Source organism: Microcaecilia unicolor, chromosome 9, assembly GCF_901765095.1.
Source record: "Microcaecilia unicolor chromosome 9, aMicUni1.1, whole genome shotgun sequence".
NCBI classification, from domain to species: domain Eukaryota; kingdom Metazoa; phylum Chordata; class Amphibia; order Gymnophiona; family Siphonopidae; genus Microcaecilia; species Microcaecilia unicolor.
In genome coordinates this window covers 117,138,916-117,154,498 of record NC_044039.1, presented here as the reverse complement: position 1 = coordinate 117,154,498, position 15,583 = coordinate 117,138,916, and the positions used below count along the sequence as shown (strand labels likewise).

Below are 15,583 nucleotides of genomic sequence, written 5' to 3'. Positions count from 1 at the left end.
AGCTAAGGGGCCGGCCCTTTATTAAAGGGCTGGCGCGCAGCAATAGGCTTACCATGAGCCAATCCTGAACTGCTGCAGTAGCCCAGCAGTAATTCGCCTCCAGTGCACACCATTTATGGTGCTATAAAGCAGTGGTGTAGCCAAGGGTGGGCCTGGATGGGCCTAGGCCCACCCACTTTGGGCTCAGGCCCACCCAGTAGCAGCACACCTATGATGTGCCTGGCAGGGATCCCCAAGCCCCACCAGCCGAAAACTCCCAACAACTGTCCCTCCTGCATACCAGCCTTCCCTCTGATGTATTCCCGCCTATGCGGAAACAGGAAGTTGCATCAGAGGGAAGACTGTGGGGTCAACATGAGCAGTGTGTATTAGTTGCTGCTCACTGCCGGTGAAAATCTGCTATTTAAAAGGTATGCAGGGTAGGGGGGATGTTTGAGAGACCATGTGGCATGCAGGCAAGAGAGTGAGAGACCAAATCACTTGTGGGACAGGGCAGAGTTCTTCTGCCCACCCATCTTGGGCCCAGGCCCACTCAAATGTGGGTGTCTGGCTACGCCCCTGCTATAAAGGTTTATTTCTGTATTTTTACTGCTGGGGTTAGCGCGAAAGCCCTTTCTGCCACCTCAGTGGTTGGCAATAAGTGCTCCCCCTTGACATGGCTGCGTGTCAAGTTCAAGCTTACCAAATGGCCATTTCTTTTTTGTGCCCTTTAACCCTCTGTGGTTAAAACATACGCTGCCACTAGCGCAGGGGCTCTTTTCGCAGGGCCCTTTTACTGCACCTTGGTAAAAGGGCCCCTAAGAAAACAAACCTGCAACATAAAACGTAAAACTGTATGGAAATTCCCTAGCAGCCAAATCATTAAGGCTGCACATTAAACAACATGCATTCAGGCCTTACACATTTGTGCATAGAATTGATTTAATAACTTGTTAATCTACAAATCAGCGCTCGTACATTCAATTTTTATGTTAAAAAAAGTTCTACTGTGCATTAAAAAGTTGTTATTAAAATGAATGGCTAAATGGAACAAAAAATAGTCCCAAATTGGGAAATTCTCCCAAACAAATAAATAAATTGCACAACAATCTAAAAGGTTTTGCTTGTGTGTATCTCTAAAACACATGACATGAGAAAAAATCCAAAATAGTTTAGCAGGTATTTCCACCAAGACATTTAAGTCAGTATAACTGTAAGTGACAGAGACCTACATTTTCTAGAACTGCTATTTTAAATTCTGCAATATGTACACAGGAGGTGATCAATGTTCCAGCTGTGCAAACTAATTATATTAAGAGCAGTAAAAAGCTTATTATTGAAAACTACTCAGATTGGTTATTAATTAGAAGTACAAATTAAGGTGATCTGCCAATGACACACAGAAAAATAAGTGGACCTTCCCCTGACCAGTTTTATTTACCACATAAGGAACCTGCAGTGCAAAATCCAAGGTTTCTCTGTCTTGTAAGCTGAGCTTCCTTCTGCCAAAATGATCTAATAAGAGCATCTCTTGTCATCTTAAAGAAAATTGCAGCATGTAGTTAGTTCTAAGTGTCTGTATGCTGTGTGTACAGAACTCTTGAAATCAGACTGAAATGGGCTACCAAGTTTATAAAATTCTGAGGGAAATATATAGTATAGGTTAAGGTTAGTTTTTTGCCCTAGTACGGTAGTGTTATATTGAAATTTAAAAAGTTGTAATCTCCACTGTGGTGCCTGTTCTCTATCACTTCCCCTGTCATCCTGCAGCATTTTCCACTTGCACTTTTGACTGATTGTGATTGGTATTGGGAATTCCAGAGCATTTCACTATGTGATAGACATCAAGCGGAGGAAGTAGGATCCGGAGATCACCTGATAAACTTACCCACTGGGTATTTAAAGGATGCCAGTTCCTGGGCGTCATGTCTCGGGTGTGACGCTGAAAGGGCATGCCAAAGGGGCACACCCCACCCCTTCATGCCTGCCTTTCAAAGCATCTTTGGAAGTGACTCAGAGAATAGCCTTTTATTCTGAGGTAACTTTTTTTTTACCAACTACTGTTGGTGACAAAGTTAGCTGTTTTGAGGTGAGAGGTATTAGAGGTCCGTACAGAGGACCTCAGCTGATGATATCAGGGGATTTCTTTCATAATGATGACTGGTCCTTGAGGTGACACTGAGTATGGTTTTTTTTTTCCTGTAACGTTTTAGTCTGGACTTAAGTTTGGTGACAGTTGAGATGTGCTAACTAATATTACTCTTGTTATCTTATTTAGGTTTGAGACTGACAGGGGATAGAGAGAGGATGGCTTTGCTAATTTACAGCCTTTACCAGCTTTTACACTTTTAAATACTCAAAAGGACAGGAACAACGGTTAGCCTATTTTAGGCAGGTTAGCAACTTGATTTATTGTTCGGATCTTCTGTTACAATTCCCAGAGGTTATAATTGAATATCTGGATTTTTGTTACTCACAGAGGCCAGTGTTAAAAAAAATGTTGATTACCAAGGGTTCAATATCAGGAGCAAAATTACTGTCCACATAGATAGACATAGTTTAATGGAAATTAATCAACATGGACTCAGAAAAAGCAAGTCTTCCCCTACCTTATTTTTCTTTCTATCCTGTGGATGCAGGTGAGGTGGTCAATAAAATGGATTTAGGTTTTTAGAAAGCATTTGGCAAAGTCCCTCATGAGAGACCTCTGTGAAAATTCAAAAACTCGTGGGATAAAATGTAATCTCCTATTGTGGATTGCAAATTGGCTAAAAGATAGACATAGAGAGTAGGAAATGCTCATTTTTTCAAATGGAAAAAGGTCAATAGTGGAGTACCCCAGGAGTCTGTATGGGACATTTGTTGTTTATCTGGAAAAAGGGGCAATGAGTGAAATGAACAAATTTACAAATAACACAAAATTATTCAGAAGCCCTTTTTTCAAAGCGTCGGTAAGCCAAACGCGGGCTTAAGGCACACTAACTCGGGACTACTGCTGGTAGTACTCAGTGGGTGGCGGTAAGAACCCCCTGCTGCATGGCCATTTTTGCTTGTGGGGGGGGGGCTTTTACTCGCTGCTGTAAAAAGAACCCTAGCACATGGGAAAAATGGCCCCACTGCTGCCGTAGGACCCTTTTTACCACAGCTTAGTAAAAGGACCCCTCAGACATTAAAACAGCAGAGGATTGTGAGGACTTGCAGGAAGACATTGTGACTATCTAGCCATCTAAGTGGCAGATGAAATGTAATCTGAATGGCAGATGCAGAGTGATGCTTGCAGAGAAAATAATCCCATCTGCTCAAGGTATAAAATGCTGGGTTCTGAGTTAGGAGTTGCCACGCAAGAAAAAGATCTTGGAGTCATTGTGAATAATATGGTGAACTTTTCAGCTCACTATGCTTTGGATGAAAAAAGCAAATAAAATGTTGGGGATTATTTGAGAAAGAATGGAGAACAAAACTGAGACTTTAATTACACCTCTGTGGTACAACTGGGTCACTGACTATTGGTCTAATGACAGGTTGTCTAGTGGACAATTGGTCTAAAATACACAACGACGAATGGATCAGTTGGTCAAAAAGACAAGAAGAGGTGATGGGAGAGGTCTGCAAGAGCAGGACAGAACTTCACTGGTAAGTTATTTGCTGGGAAATTGCTTTTAAACTTGGGGAAAGGTAGACTTAGAGTTAAAAAAGATAATCTTGGTGTCATTATTTTTAAGCTACTCTGCTTATTTGGAGAAGGCAGTGTAAGGAATAGGGTTCTTTTTTGTTTGTTCAGCACTTAAAGTCTCTATTACAGTTTTATAGGCTAGCAGTTAAAGGACTATTCTAGAGTTTACAAAAAAAAAAAAAAAAAGCAAACAGGATGGTAGAAATTATTAGGAAAGGGATGCAAAATAAGACCAAGAATATTATAAAGCCTCTGTATTGCTCCATGGTGAGACCTCAACTTGAGTACTGCATTCAATTGCGGTCACCGTATCTCAAAAAAGATATAGTGGAATTAGAAAAGTTTCAAAGAGTGACCAAAATGATAAAGGGGGTGGAACTCCTCCCATGAGGAAAGGTTAAAGAGGTTAGGCCTCTTCAGCTTGGAAAAGAGACGACTGAGGGAGAATATGATTGAGGTCTACAAAATCCTGAGTGAAGTAGAATGGGTAAAAGTTAAACAATTTTTCACTATTTCAAAAAGTACAAAGACCAGGGGACACTCAATGAAATTACATGGAAATACTTTTAAAACAAATAGGAGAAAGTATTTTTTCACTCAAAGAATAGTTAAACTCTGGAACTTGTTGCTGAGGGTATAGTAACAACTGATAGCATATGTGGGTTTAAAAAAGGTTTGGACAAGTTCCTGGAAGAAAAGTCCTTAGTTTGTTATTAAACTGGACATGAGGGAAGCCACTGCTTACATAGTAACATAGTAGATGACGGCAGAAAAAGACCTGCACGGTCCATCCAGTCTGGCCAACAAGATAAACTCATATGTGCTACTTTTTGTGTATACCTTACCTTGATTTGTATCTGTTATTTTCAGGGCACAGACCGTATAAGTCTGCCCAGCACTATCCCTGCCTCCCAACCACCAGCCCCACTTACCACCATCAGCTCTGGCACAGACCGTATAAGTCTGCCCAGCACTATCCCCGCCTCCCAACCACCAGCCCCGCCTCCCACCACCGGCTATGTCATCCAATCTCAGCTAAGCTTCTGAGGATTCCTTTATGTTTACCCTGTGATTGATAGCATGGAATGTTGCTATTAATTGGGTTTCTGCCAGGTACTTGTGACCTGGATTTGCCACTGTTGAAGTAGGATACTGGGCTAGATGGACTATTAGTCTGACCCAGTATGGCGATTATTAGGTTCTTATCAGTGTAGAGCAGAGCTGATAGGCAAGAAAACCTCAGTTTACAGTTTAATTGCCTCCCATCCACCCCTGTCCTGATCTCTGGCCCTTGAACCAATTAGAAGGCTAGAAAGTTAATTAGGGTATCTCTATCAGCCAGTATTTAGCTCTTAGAAATAGTCTACTTATGTCTATAGAGGGGATTCTACAAATAACAATACAAATAATAAAAATAATGTAAAGAAACCTTAAATATAACCATAGTTTAGAGAAGTAGCCTAGTGGTTAGTGCAGTGGACATTGATCCTGGGGAAGTGGGTTTGATTCCCTCTGCAGCTCCTTGTGACTCTGGACAATTCACTTAACCCTCCATTGCCCCAGGTACCAAAACTTAGATTGTGAGTCCACTAGGGACAGAGAAAGTACCTGCCTATAATGTGTACAAGGCTGCATATATCTAGTAGTGCTATCGAAATGATTAGTAGTTGTAGTAATTTTAGGGCACTTCCTATATAATAATTCTCACCTCCAACGTTCTATGCTTGGGACCGTGGCTCCCTGGCTGCAAGTGGTCTGCGAGGCAGACATGCACGGACGTCACTGACGTCAACACAGCTGATTCCAAGGCAAGGGGAGGAGTAGGGAAACAGCTGTCACCCCCCCCCCCCCCCGCGCTATGGCCCCCTCGAAACCCACCCCCTCCCGCGAACCTGTCTATCCCCCCCGGAACGCCGAAAACTGCCGCCACCGCCGCCGCCGTTGTTGTGCTACCTTCCCTTCCCGTAGGTCCGTCTGACGCACGGAGTTAAACTTTCTAAGAAGATGATTGAAGAACCTACGGGAAGGGAAGGTAGCACAACAACGGCGGCGGCGGTGGCGGCAGTTTTCGGCGTTCCAGGGGAGGGGAACGACAGGTTCGCGGAAGGGGGGGTTCGAGGGGGCCGTAGCACGGGTGGGGGGGGAGGGAATTGCCTGCCTAAGGCCCGTTTCCTTGCCTACAGAAACGGGCCTTTTTTACTAGTAAATCCATAAATTCCTACTCAACTAGCAACTTAATTTAGAAATGATCAATAATAAGATGCACACATCAGTCCAGCAGCAAGAAGGGGTCTATCCAGTCTTTTGCACTGAGAGTCACATGTTTGATTAACTCCCAGTTGGTGAGCGGTCATGTGTGTGCACTCGATGCAAAGAGCTCCTAGCACTCAGAGTACAGGTCCAATCCGTGTAGGCTAGAGTAGCAGACAATGAGCTCTGATAATTGCACCTTAACAAGCAATTGTTGACAATAATTGGCATTAATGGCTGTTTAAACTTGCTCTTATGAAAATCTTCAACCAGCTCGATGCAAGCTACTTATCATTTTAACACACCGAGTCAAAAAAAATTTAAATTTTTGATTTTTAAGTGGGATGAAAAGACTTCAGAAGCTCAGAACATCTGGGTTCACTTTTGACCTTCAGACATCACTGAGCAGCTTCCTCATGAGTCATAAAAACCTCCTTTTAAATATTTTATAGTGTTTTCATTATTTTTTTCTTCTATTGTATTCAAATCAGGTCCAAAACTTTCAATATGCAGTCTTTCTCAAATTTTTAAAAAATATTAAATCGGTCACTTATTCCAATTTGGAATTCAGATAAGCAACCTATTCCAGCTTGATTTAATATTTTATAATCTGAAGTCTTTTCCTCCCACTTAAAACCTTAAAAATCAAACTTTTTTACATTTTTGACTTGCTGTGTTAAAATGATAAGTAGCTTGCATTGAGTTGGTTGAAGATGCCCATGGTAGTCAGCAATTCTTTTTAAACACCAGCCACCCCAGGCAAAAGAAAATTTAGATATTCAGTAGCAATATGTGAAGAGACAGTGATTGCCACTAAATATATGGATAAAATGATGAGGTGTTGGCACTATTTGAATAGCGGCATTAATCAGCCACAATCCAGACACCTTATCCAGATAACATGTAGGACAGCTTTTTTGCAGAGTTATCAAGATAGTTATCTGGATAGAGGTGCTGAAAATCGTCATCTGGATAATTAGGAGTTAATTCAATAGAGGGCACTAAAACCTAGGCATCAAAAATTTAGGCATCCAGCTAATATTTTATAACAGTGCATTTACGCACCAAATCTGTGATAGAATACTAGCATAAATACCTAGTTACATGGCCAAATTTAGGGGCAACCACTTATGCCATGTCTACTTGAGGTAGTTGCATGCGTAAATGTGGGAATTCTATAAAGCGTGAACGAGAATAGTGAGAATGCCCATGCCCCTCCCATGAGAGCACCCTCTTTGCAGTTACATGTGGCTAAATGCACTTTCATGCTTAACTACCATTATCTGCCATTATCGCACCTACAATAACGTGCCTAATTAGCATCTAGCTTATAGTACACTATCAGGTGAATTTTCGAAAGAGAAGGGAGCCCATCTTCTGAAACAAATCGGGAGATGGGCGTCCTTCTCGCAAGGTCGCTCAAATAGGCATAATCGAAAGCCGATTTTGGGCGTCCTCAACTGCTTTCCATCGCAGAGACGACCAAAGTTCATGGGGGTGTGTCGGCAGTGTAGTGAAGGTGGGACAGGGGCGTGCTTAGGAGATGGGCATCCTCGGCCGATAATGGAAAAAAGAAGGGCGTCCCTGACGAACACTTGGTCCATTTTTTTTCACGACCAAGCATCAAGAACAGCACCTAAGTGTTTCCTTGTGGATCTCCAAAGGGGACTTGGTCAAGGGGGGGGGGGGGGGTGTCATGGGTGGGTCAGGGGCAATCCCTTAAATATATGTAGTGTTGTAGAATAGTGCTGATCTGTGCCCAACTTGCACACTAGGATTTACACCTGGTTTCAGTTGGTGTAACTCTTCATGCCCAAAGTTGAGCCCAGATCCCTGCACTATGCATTGTTCTATAAAGGGTGCCAATCCCCAAATGCCCGTTATAGAATACCATTCAGCACAGATTTTTTTTCAGTAGCAAGTCTGGTGCACCATTTACTGAATCCAGCCCTGTCTTATCCCCCGGATCATTCCAGCATTATTATTATTATTTGTTGCATTTGTATCCCACATTTTCCCACCAATTTGCAGGCTCAATGTGGCTTACATTATGCCGTAATGGCGATCGCCATTTCCGGATTGAAATTACAAATAGTATTGCATTAAGGTGTATAAGTGGGAAAGTCGAATACAAAGTGGTGTTACATTGAAGTTCCTGAATGATAGAGTGAGTAATAACAATAAGTTAGTTAACCATAGCAAGTTCATTTCCGGTATGAGAAATAAAGTGGCAGTGCGTGGATTGCGTGCTTTCGGTATCAGTCAAGTGTAAGCGTTCAGATTTGTCTAGTTCAGTATAATACCAAGCTGGTTTGTAAAGATATTCAGCAGCACTATCCAGACTGTGTCACTGAATATCTGTCCTTTAGCAGCATTTATCTGGATAGCAGGTATTGTTACCCAGATAAATGCTTTTCAATACCAGACCCTTAAATGCCACAGCCAACATTTAACTTACTCCTATCACTGCACCACCTGAATATTGCTTTTTAATTATTACTGTATCAAATTATTCTGAATTGAGATTTGTAGGGGTATTGTTGAAAAAAGGATTCTGCCCTTTATCTGCTGGTGACCATAGTGACTCAATGGAAGTGTTCTATTGGGGGCAACAGCTGGAAAGGGTGCATGTGGTAGAAAAATGCAGGGTAGTTGGGGGCAGAGGCTCTGAGTAGAAGGGGAAAAAATCCTTTTCTGTCCTTTACTAATTCCACATAGTGAGTGAGGCCCCTGCACACCAAGATCTAAATGCAGTTGAAAACAGAAGGGACTCTAGGACCATGTAGATTAGCTTCTTATGGTCTTCAGACAGCTCTTCAAAAGAATTAAGAGACCCTTTTACTAAAGGACATAAAGACCTAACTCGCAGTTAGCATACCCAAAAAGACTTTCTGCAAAATACGTTAAAGTGTTTTGCAGTGATTTGACTGTTTGCAACACATTAACTACACGTTTTTGTTTTTTTTTCTGGAGGGGGCATGTCATGGGCAGAGAATGGACATGGAAGCATTAACCAGGTAGCATGTTCACATGAGCACACACTACGCTGAGTTAACACAGGAGCACTTGCGTCTCCTAAATAGGACGTGCTAGAAAAGGACTTAGCACAGTGGTCTTCACTAATTTTTAAGCTGGGGCACTTTGCATTCTAATGAGCTTAAGGAGAACCGCCACAAATATCATCCCATGCCGGGCCATAACGCTGCTGACCAGTGTGTCAATGGCATCCATCTCCATCAGCCTACCTTCAGACTTCATTGGGGGGGGGGGGGCCTCAAAGTTGTGAGCATTCTCTTTTATCTATTGAGAAATGCCTTGTGTTTCAAGCCTGCGGCTCCTGCCCCCCCCCCCCCATCTACTTTCCCCTTTCTGTCCTGAGCCTCAGTAGAAAGGCAGAGTAGTCGAAAAAAACAAAGACAATGGGGTCCGCACCAGAGGTCTCCGGCGGCCACCATTGGCTCCCGGGCCTTGCATTAATGAACACTGCCTTAGCATGTGGGAAAGTCCCAGGTTTGCACGCGTTAAGTCAATTTCTTAGCACATCCTAGTAAAAAGGTCCCTAACCTGCTTATTTTCGAAGGAGAAGGCCGGCCATCTTCCGACACATATCGGGAGATGGCCGGCCATCTCCTGAAGCCGGCCAAATCGGTATAATCGAAAGTCGATTTTGGCTGGCTTCAACTGCTTTCCGTCGCAGGGCTGGCCAAAGTTAAAGGGGGCGTTTTGGCAGGGTATGGAAGGCGGGACGAGGGCGTGGTTACGAGATGGCCGGCTTCGGCCAATAATGGAAAAAATAAGGCCAGCTTTACTTGGTCCATTTATTTTTAAGACCAAGCCTCAAAAAAGTGCCCCAACTGACAAGATGACCACCGGAGGGAATTGGGGAATCACCTCCCCTTACTCCCCCAGTGGTCACCAACCCCCTCCCACCCAAAATAAAATGTATAAACATATTTGTGCCAGCCTCTGTGCCAGCCTCAAATGTCATACCCAGCTCCATGACAGCAGTATGCAGGTCCCTGGAGCAGTTTTTAGTGGGTACTACAGTGCACTTCAGGCAGGCGGACCCAGGCCCATCCCCCCCTACCTGTTACATGTGTGATGGTAAATGGGAGCCCTCCAAAACCCACCCAAAACCCACTGTACCCACATGTAGGTGCCCCCCTTTACCCTTTAAGGGCTATGGTAGTGTTGTACAGTTGTGGGTAGTGGGTTTGGTGGATTTGGGGGGGGCTCAGCACCCAAGGTAAGGGAGCTATGCACCTGGGAGCAATTTCTGAAGTCCACTGCAGTGCCCCCTAGGGTGCCCAGTTGGTGTCCTGGCATGTGAGGGGGACCACTGCACTATAAATGCTGGCTCCTCCCACGACCAAATGCCTTGGATTTGGCCGGGTTTGAGATTGCCGCCATTAGTTTCCATTATCGGCAAAAACCAATGGCGGCCATCTCAAATGTTGAGATTTGGCTGGCCCTGACTGTATTATTGAAATAAAAGATGGCTGGCCATCTTGTTTCAATAATACAGCCAGGTACGCCACTTTACAGGGCCGGTGTTAGAGATGGCTGGCCCCGTTCAATTATTTTTTTTACATTTGTACCCCACACTTTCCCACTCATGGCAGGCTCAATGTGGCTTACATGGGGCAATGGAGGGTTAAGTGACTTGCCCAGAGTCACAAGGATCTGCCTGTGCCTGAAGTGGGAATCGAACTCAGTTCCCCAGGACCAAAGTCCACCACCCTAACCACTAGGCCACCCCTCCACATTAGTCAAACTAATAATAATCAGTTCCAAGCTCTCTAATTTCTATGGATGTACAGGTAAAACAAATTTCATTTTGTTCTGGGTTTGTTTGTTTTTTTTTCATTTTGTTTTGGTATGTTTCAGCATGAACTAACATCCAATAGTGCAGACTCGTGGAACAGTACGCACCATTTTTAAATAGTATGCACTCAATAAAATGAAACACAACAAAAATACACATCCATCTTTCTTTGCTCATCTTTATTCACAGCATCCATCATACTTCATTCAGATAAGGCTAGGGAGTTTGTAGGCTGCTTTGCCGTTTAAGGGAGGAGGAAGTGCTGAACACAGCAAATTTCTGTATTCATCTCCCTCTTTTTAATTGGCAACTACAAATTCAACTGATGGTCACATGAAGGCTGAGTCTCAGATACGTCAGGGGCCTCATGCTTGAAAACAAGTAAAGTTCAACAGACATTCACCTAAGATGAGGAGGCAGAACGAGAGGTGTTGGTCATCCTCACCCAACCCAAGCTTCCCTTAGGGGTCCTTTTACAAAGGCGCACTAAAAAAATGGCTTGCGGTAGTGTAGGCACGGGTTTTGGGAGCGCGCAGATCCCTTTTTCAGCGCACCTGCAAAAAATGCCTCTTTTTTTTTTTTGCCGAACTTGGATGCGCGGCAAAATCAAAATTGCCGCGCGTCCATTTTGGGTCTGAGACCTTACCGCCAGCCACAGACCTAGCGGTAAAGAGTTTGGACGGTAATGACCTGCACGTGTCAAACGCCACTTGGCGCGCGTCTGCTACATGCGCCAGAAAATAGAAAATATTTTTCAGATGAAATTGAAATTAGTAACCAGGCGGTAACTCCAATTTGGCACACGTAGGCACCTACGTAGCTTAGTAAAAGGGGCCCTCATAGAGGGAGTGGAGATAGGGAGTCTGGCCTGGGGTAATATGTTTCCTGGCTAAGAAGCTGGGAATTGACCCTGCTGGTTTGGACTATAAGCTGACACATTTGCAGATAAAATACAGCCACGATAAAGATCTCCATCATCTGACAGTCTGTCGGGCAGAGCCCACGGCCGCTAGAAACAACTGTCAGAGCTGTCATACAGTACACAATCTTTTATAAGAGTTTCTAGCACATATTTGAAAGAGCATTACTAGCCTAGTGATTGCTTTATACATTAGTTGAACCTGCAAGCCTTGCCTGGCTTTGCTTCTCATTACTGTAGGGCAAACGAGTGGCCATAAAACAGGATTTCTTTTCATTCTTGCCCTTGCAAATTCTTCCCGTGTCTCTCTGCACATTTATCCATCTTTTAAAAAGATGTAATTTGTTCCTCTGTAGTTATATTTTTAAAAAAATAAGTTGACAAGAAAAACAACCATAGGTTTGATCCCTTAGAGAGCTCAGCCTCCCCTCCCTACCTGAGAATATAAGGGACTGCTAATATTATTGTACAATTTGTCACTACATGTCTTAGACAGCAAGCTTCTCAGTCATTCTCCCCCACTTTTCGACAAGTCCCTAGAATCCCAGGGCTTTATCCTGTGATACACTCCAGCTTGATTTTCATTTAAAGCCACAAGAGACAACAAAAGCCTACCTGAAAGTGTCCTTAGGAATATTATTTAACCAGATCTTCCTAGGGGGAACAGCATGTTATCTTGCTGCACCTCCCAAAAGACAAATAACAACTGGGGAAAGAGGCCCCAAAATAAAGGAAAACCGAATGCAAACAGCAAACAGACTTGGCTGCTCAAACACAACAGCAATGAAAGGCCACCTGGCATGGGCAAAGTTCAGGCTTCACCCTGCACTTTACATTAAAAGCATGTGTCATTGCAACCAAATGAGAGAGAATGAGTGCTGAAAAGAAAGGCAAAGAAGTTGTTTTGCTGTGTTGTTCCTAACAGAGCTTGTCTTTGCTAGTTGACACTTGGCATATTTCCCTACCCATTGTGTCTTGGGCACATGTTCTGGCTGGCAGCATGCCTCGTCCCCTCTCAGAGGGTGGTAGTTCTGGATGTGCAGGTACCATTCCTGTAAATACTGTCCGATTCCAGAGTGTCAGGTTGGAAATCTTCTACACTATATGCTCTACTCTTCAGGGCCGTGGCATAGTAATCAATTGGCTCTTCTGTGGCATTGTCCATCCAACTTAGACAGAGAATCCTCTGGAAAGATCTCTTGAAGTTGTCCGAAAGAAAGCCATACAAGATAGGGTTGGCACAACTGTTGGCATAGCCCAGAATGACGGACAGCTGGCTGATGGTAGCATCATCCTGCTCGACAAAGACATTCACCAGCTGTACAATGTAAAAAGGCATCCAGCAAATGACAAAAACCATCACCACCATCATGACCATGAGGGTGATCTTCCTTTCCGATTTCTTGCGCTGCTGCCAGCCAGCCTTGAGAGCCACCACCCTCAGCTTGACAATAATGAGAATATAACACATGCAGATTGCAATAACAGGAAACAAAAAGCCCATCAAGAAAGTGTACACCACAAAACCCACCAGCCATCGTTGAGTTGGCTCTGGCATCAGCATATTGCAAGCTACAGTTCCATCAGTGTTCACCGCTGTATTGGAAAAAATGATGATGGGCAGGATGATGAGAATGGAAAGCATCCAAACAGCCATGTTAACCATCTTGGCTATGGTAGGTCTTCTGTACCTGGCAGCTTTAATGGGGTGAACCACAGCAATGTACCGATCAATGCTGAGTACTGTAAGACAATAGATGCTTGTGAACATGTTGATGGCATCCACGCTGAGAACTAGGCGACAGAGTAACGACCCAAAAGGCCAGTGGTGCAGCAAGGTGGACGTGACCAGGAAGGGAACACTCAACATCAGCAATTCATCGGCAATGGCCAAGTTCAGGATGTAGATGTTGGTGGCTGTCTTCATCTTAGCATACCTTAGGATAACATAGATCACCATGGAGTTGCCACATAGACCCACCAGGCACACTACAGAGTAGATGAAAGAAATCAGAATGGCACTGCTTTGTGAATAGCTCAGAGTGCCATTCTGAGATAAGTTGCCCCAGGAAGAGTCCATGCCATGGTCTATCAAAAGACTGAGAGGGAGTGAAGATGTCTTATTGGGGAGCATCTCTGAAGCCAGGATGCACTGATCTGAGCAGGATGATTCAATTGCTCTTAGTCCTCTAAAATCTTCTGCAGCATCAAATCAGGCTGAGGCTGAGCCCGGTTCTCGCTTTGTAAATCTGTTCCTCCCCACTCCTTGTTCTCTTTTCCCTGGCTCATCTCTGTTGCGCCTCTTTGGCTTCTTTCTCCTGTCATTTGAAGGACGGGATTGCTGCAGGGCTGGCAGAGTGAGTAGCAGCTCCTGCCTGTGGCTAAGCTAAGGATAGCTGAGAAGATGTTGCTGCTGCTGCAGCTGCTGTTCAAATCATTGCTTGCCTTTCCAATCGCATCCTGCCCGCTGCTTGCTGAATGATTCAGAGCTTGCAGCACGTCAGCAACTACGAGAGGGGGGAAAAAAAATCCAAACAAACTAGACAAACCCACAAATGACAAGGTAAGTTGAAGTCTTCAGTGCTTCCCAGAGGTGAAGCATTGCTGCAGGGTGTAGACGGACCCTGCTTAAACCAGCCCCTCACTAGGATTCCAAACATCTAGACCAAGTCTATCTGCTTAAACCAGCCCCTCACTAGGATTCTAAGCATTTAGTCCAAGTTTATCCTGGCACTCAGAGCTCCTTTTGGAAAGGTGGATTGTGCTGTAATCTTTTTCTCTTTATCGTCCTCCCACCCCCCAACAACATAGCTTTCTGGGGGGGGGGGGGGGGGGGGGTTCATTTTCTGAAAAGCAAAGCGGCAGTCCAGAGTGCATTTCGTTTGAGCTTGCTGAGCTTTTATATTATTTCTTAATCATCTGCAGTGTTTTTCTAGGATACCTTTTATGCTGTATTTGAGAATTCTAGCTCTTAAGGTGAGAAGGAGGCTTTGTCATTTTTCATGTTACGTATGTCAGCAAAAAACTTCAAGAGAGAGAGAGAGAGAGAGAGAGAGAGAGAGAGAGAGAGAGAGAGAGAGAGAGAGCTGTGTTAGTCTAGAACAGCAAAATCAACAGAGGCTGTTGGCAACTTATAGTGTAACCGAGATATCGAGGCACAAGCTTTTGAGGACAGGAGTCTACTTCACTTTCTGCTCATGCCTCAATGAATTGGTTCGACTGTGATGTGCCACCACATGCTATCATTTATGTATACTGATGAAAGTATCTTAGATCATTCGTTACATGTTGTAATTAAAGTTTACCAAACCACTTTTCAGGGGGAGTTTGAGGGATTCTCCAAACTTAGAGAAGCTATAAATAAGTGTATTATTTCACAAGGATCACACGTTTAGCTGCATTAAAATAAGATGTTCCGGGACTGTGTTTACGTTGGGGTGGTGGGGGGGGGGGGGGGGGGGGTAAACCACATGTCCAAAATTGTATTTTAAAAATGTACACAAGGATGTGCATTGGAAAAAAAATATTTAGTTTGTTTATCTGAACCAGGAACAGCTTTTTCTGCAGTAGAGGCAGATGTTCAGAATTACCCCCTCTCTCTCTCTCTCTCTTCTCCTCCCCCAACACACACACACTTTTTTTTTCTTTTTCATTTGAGCTGCTGCTGAGTTGGGAGGGGGGAGGGGGAGGGTTGCACACAGCAGCGCTGATTCTCCTCAGGATCTGTTGGGACCAGGTGATCTATTGGCCTCTCCAACCCCCACCTTGAATGACAGATCATCTGGACAGAAATACAGGGGGTGGCAATAGAGGGAAGCAAAAGTGACATTTATGCACATCATGCCCACCAACATATCACAGTTGCTTCTCTACCTTTATATGTCATAAATGATACTACAAGCAAAAGTCCCAACAGTGTTCTGCGCATAAAGAATCT

At 43.9% G+C, this 15,583-nt stretch overlaps 1 protein-coding gene across 1 annotated transcript; it reads right to left on the bottom strand.

Annotated features, from left to right (window-relative positions):
• Positions 1 to 6,291: 6,291 nt before the first annotated feature.
• On the bottom strand, positions 6,292 to 14,041 carry SSTR1 (somatostatin receptor 1). Its single transcript, XM_030214421.1, has 2 exons — positions 11,637 to 14,041; positions 6,292 to 6,303 (listed from the first exon to the last, which is right to left on the bottom strand). The coding sequence occupies exon 1, from the start codon at positions 13,778 to 13,780 to the stop codon at positions 12,662 to 12,664; it is 1,119 nt and encodes a 372-aa protein (XP_030070281.1). The 5' UTR covers positions 13,781 to 14,041; the 3' UTR covers positions 6,292 to 6,303; positions 11,637 to 12,661.
• Between the last annotated feature and the right edge of the window lie 1,542 nt (positions 14,042 to 15,583).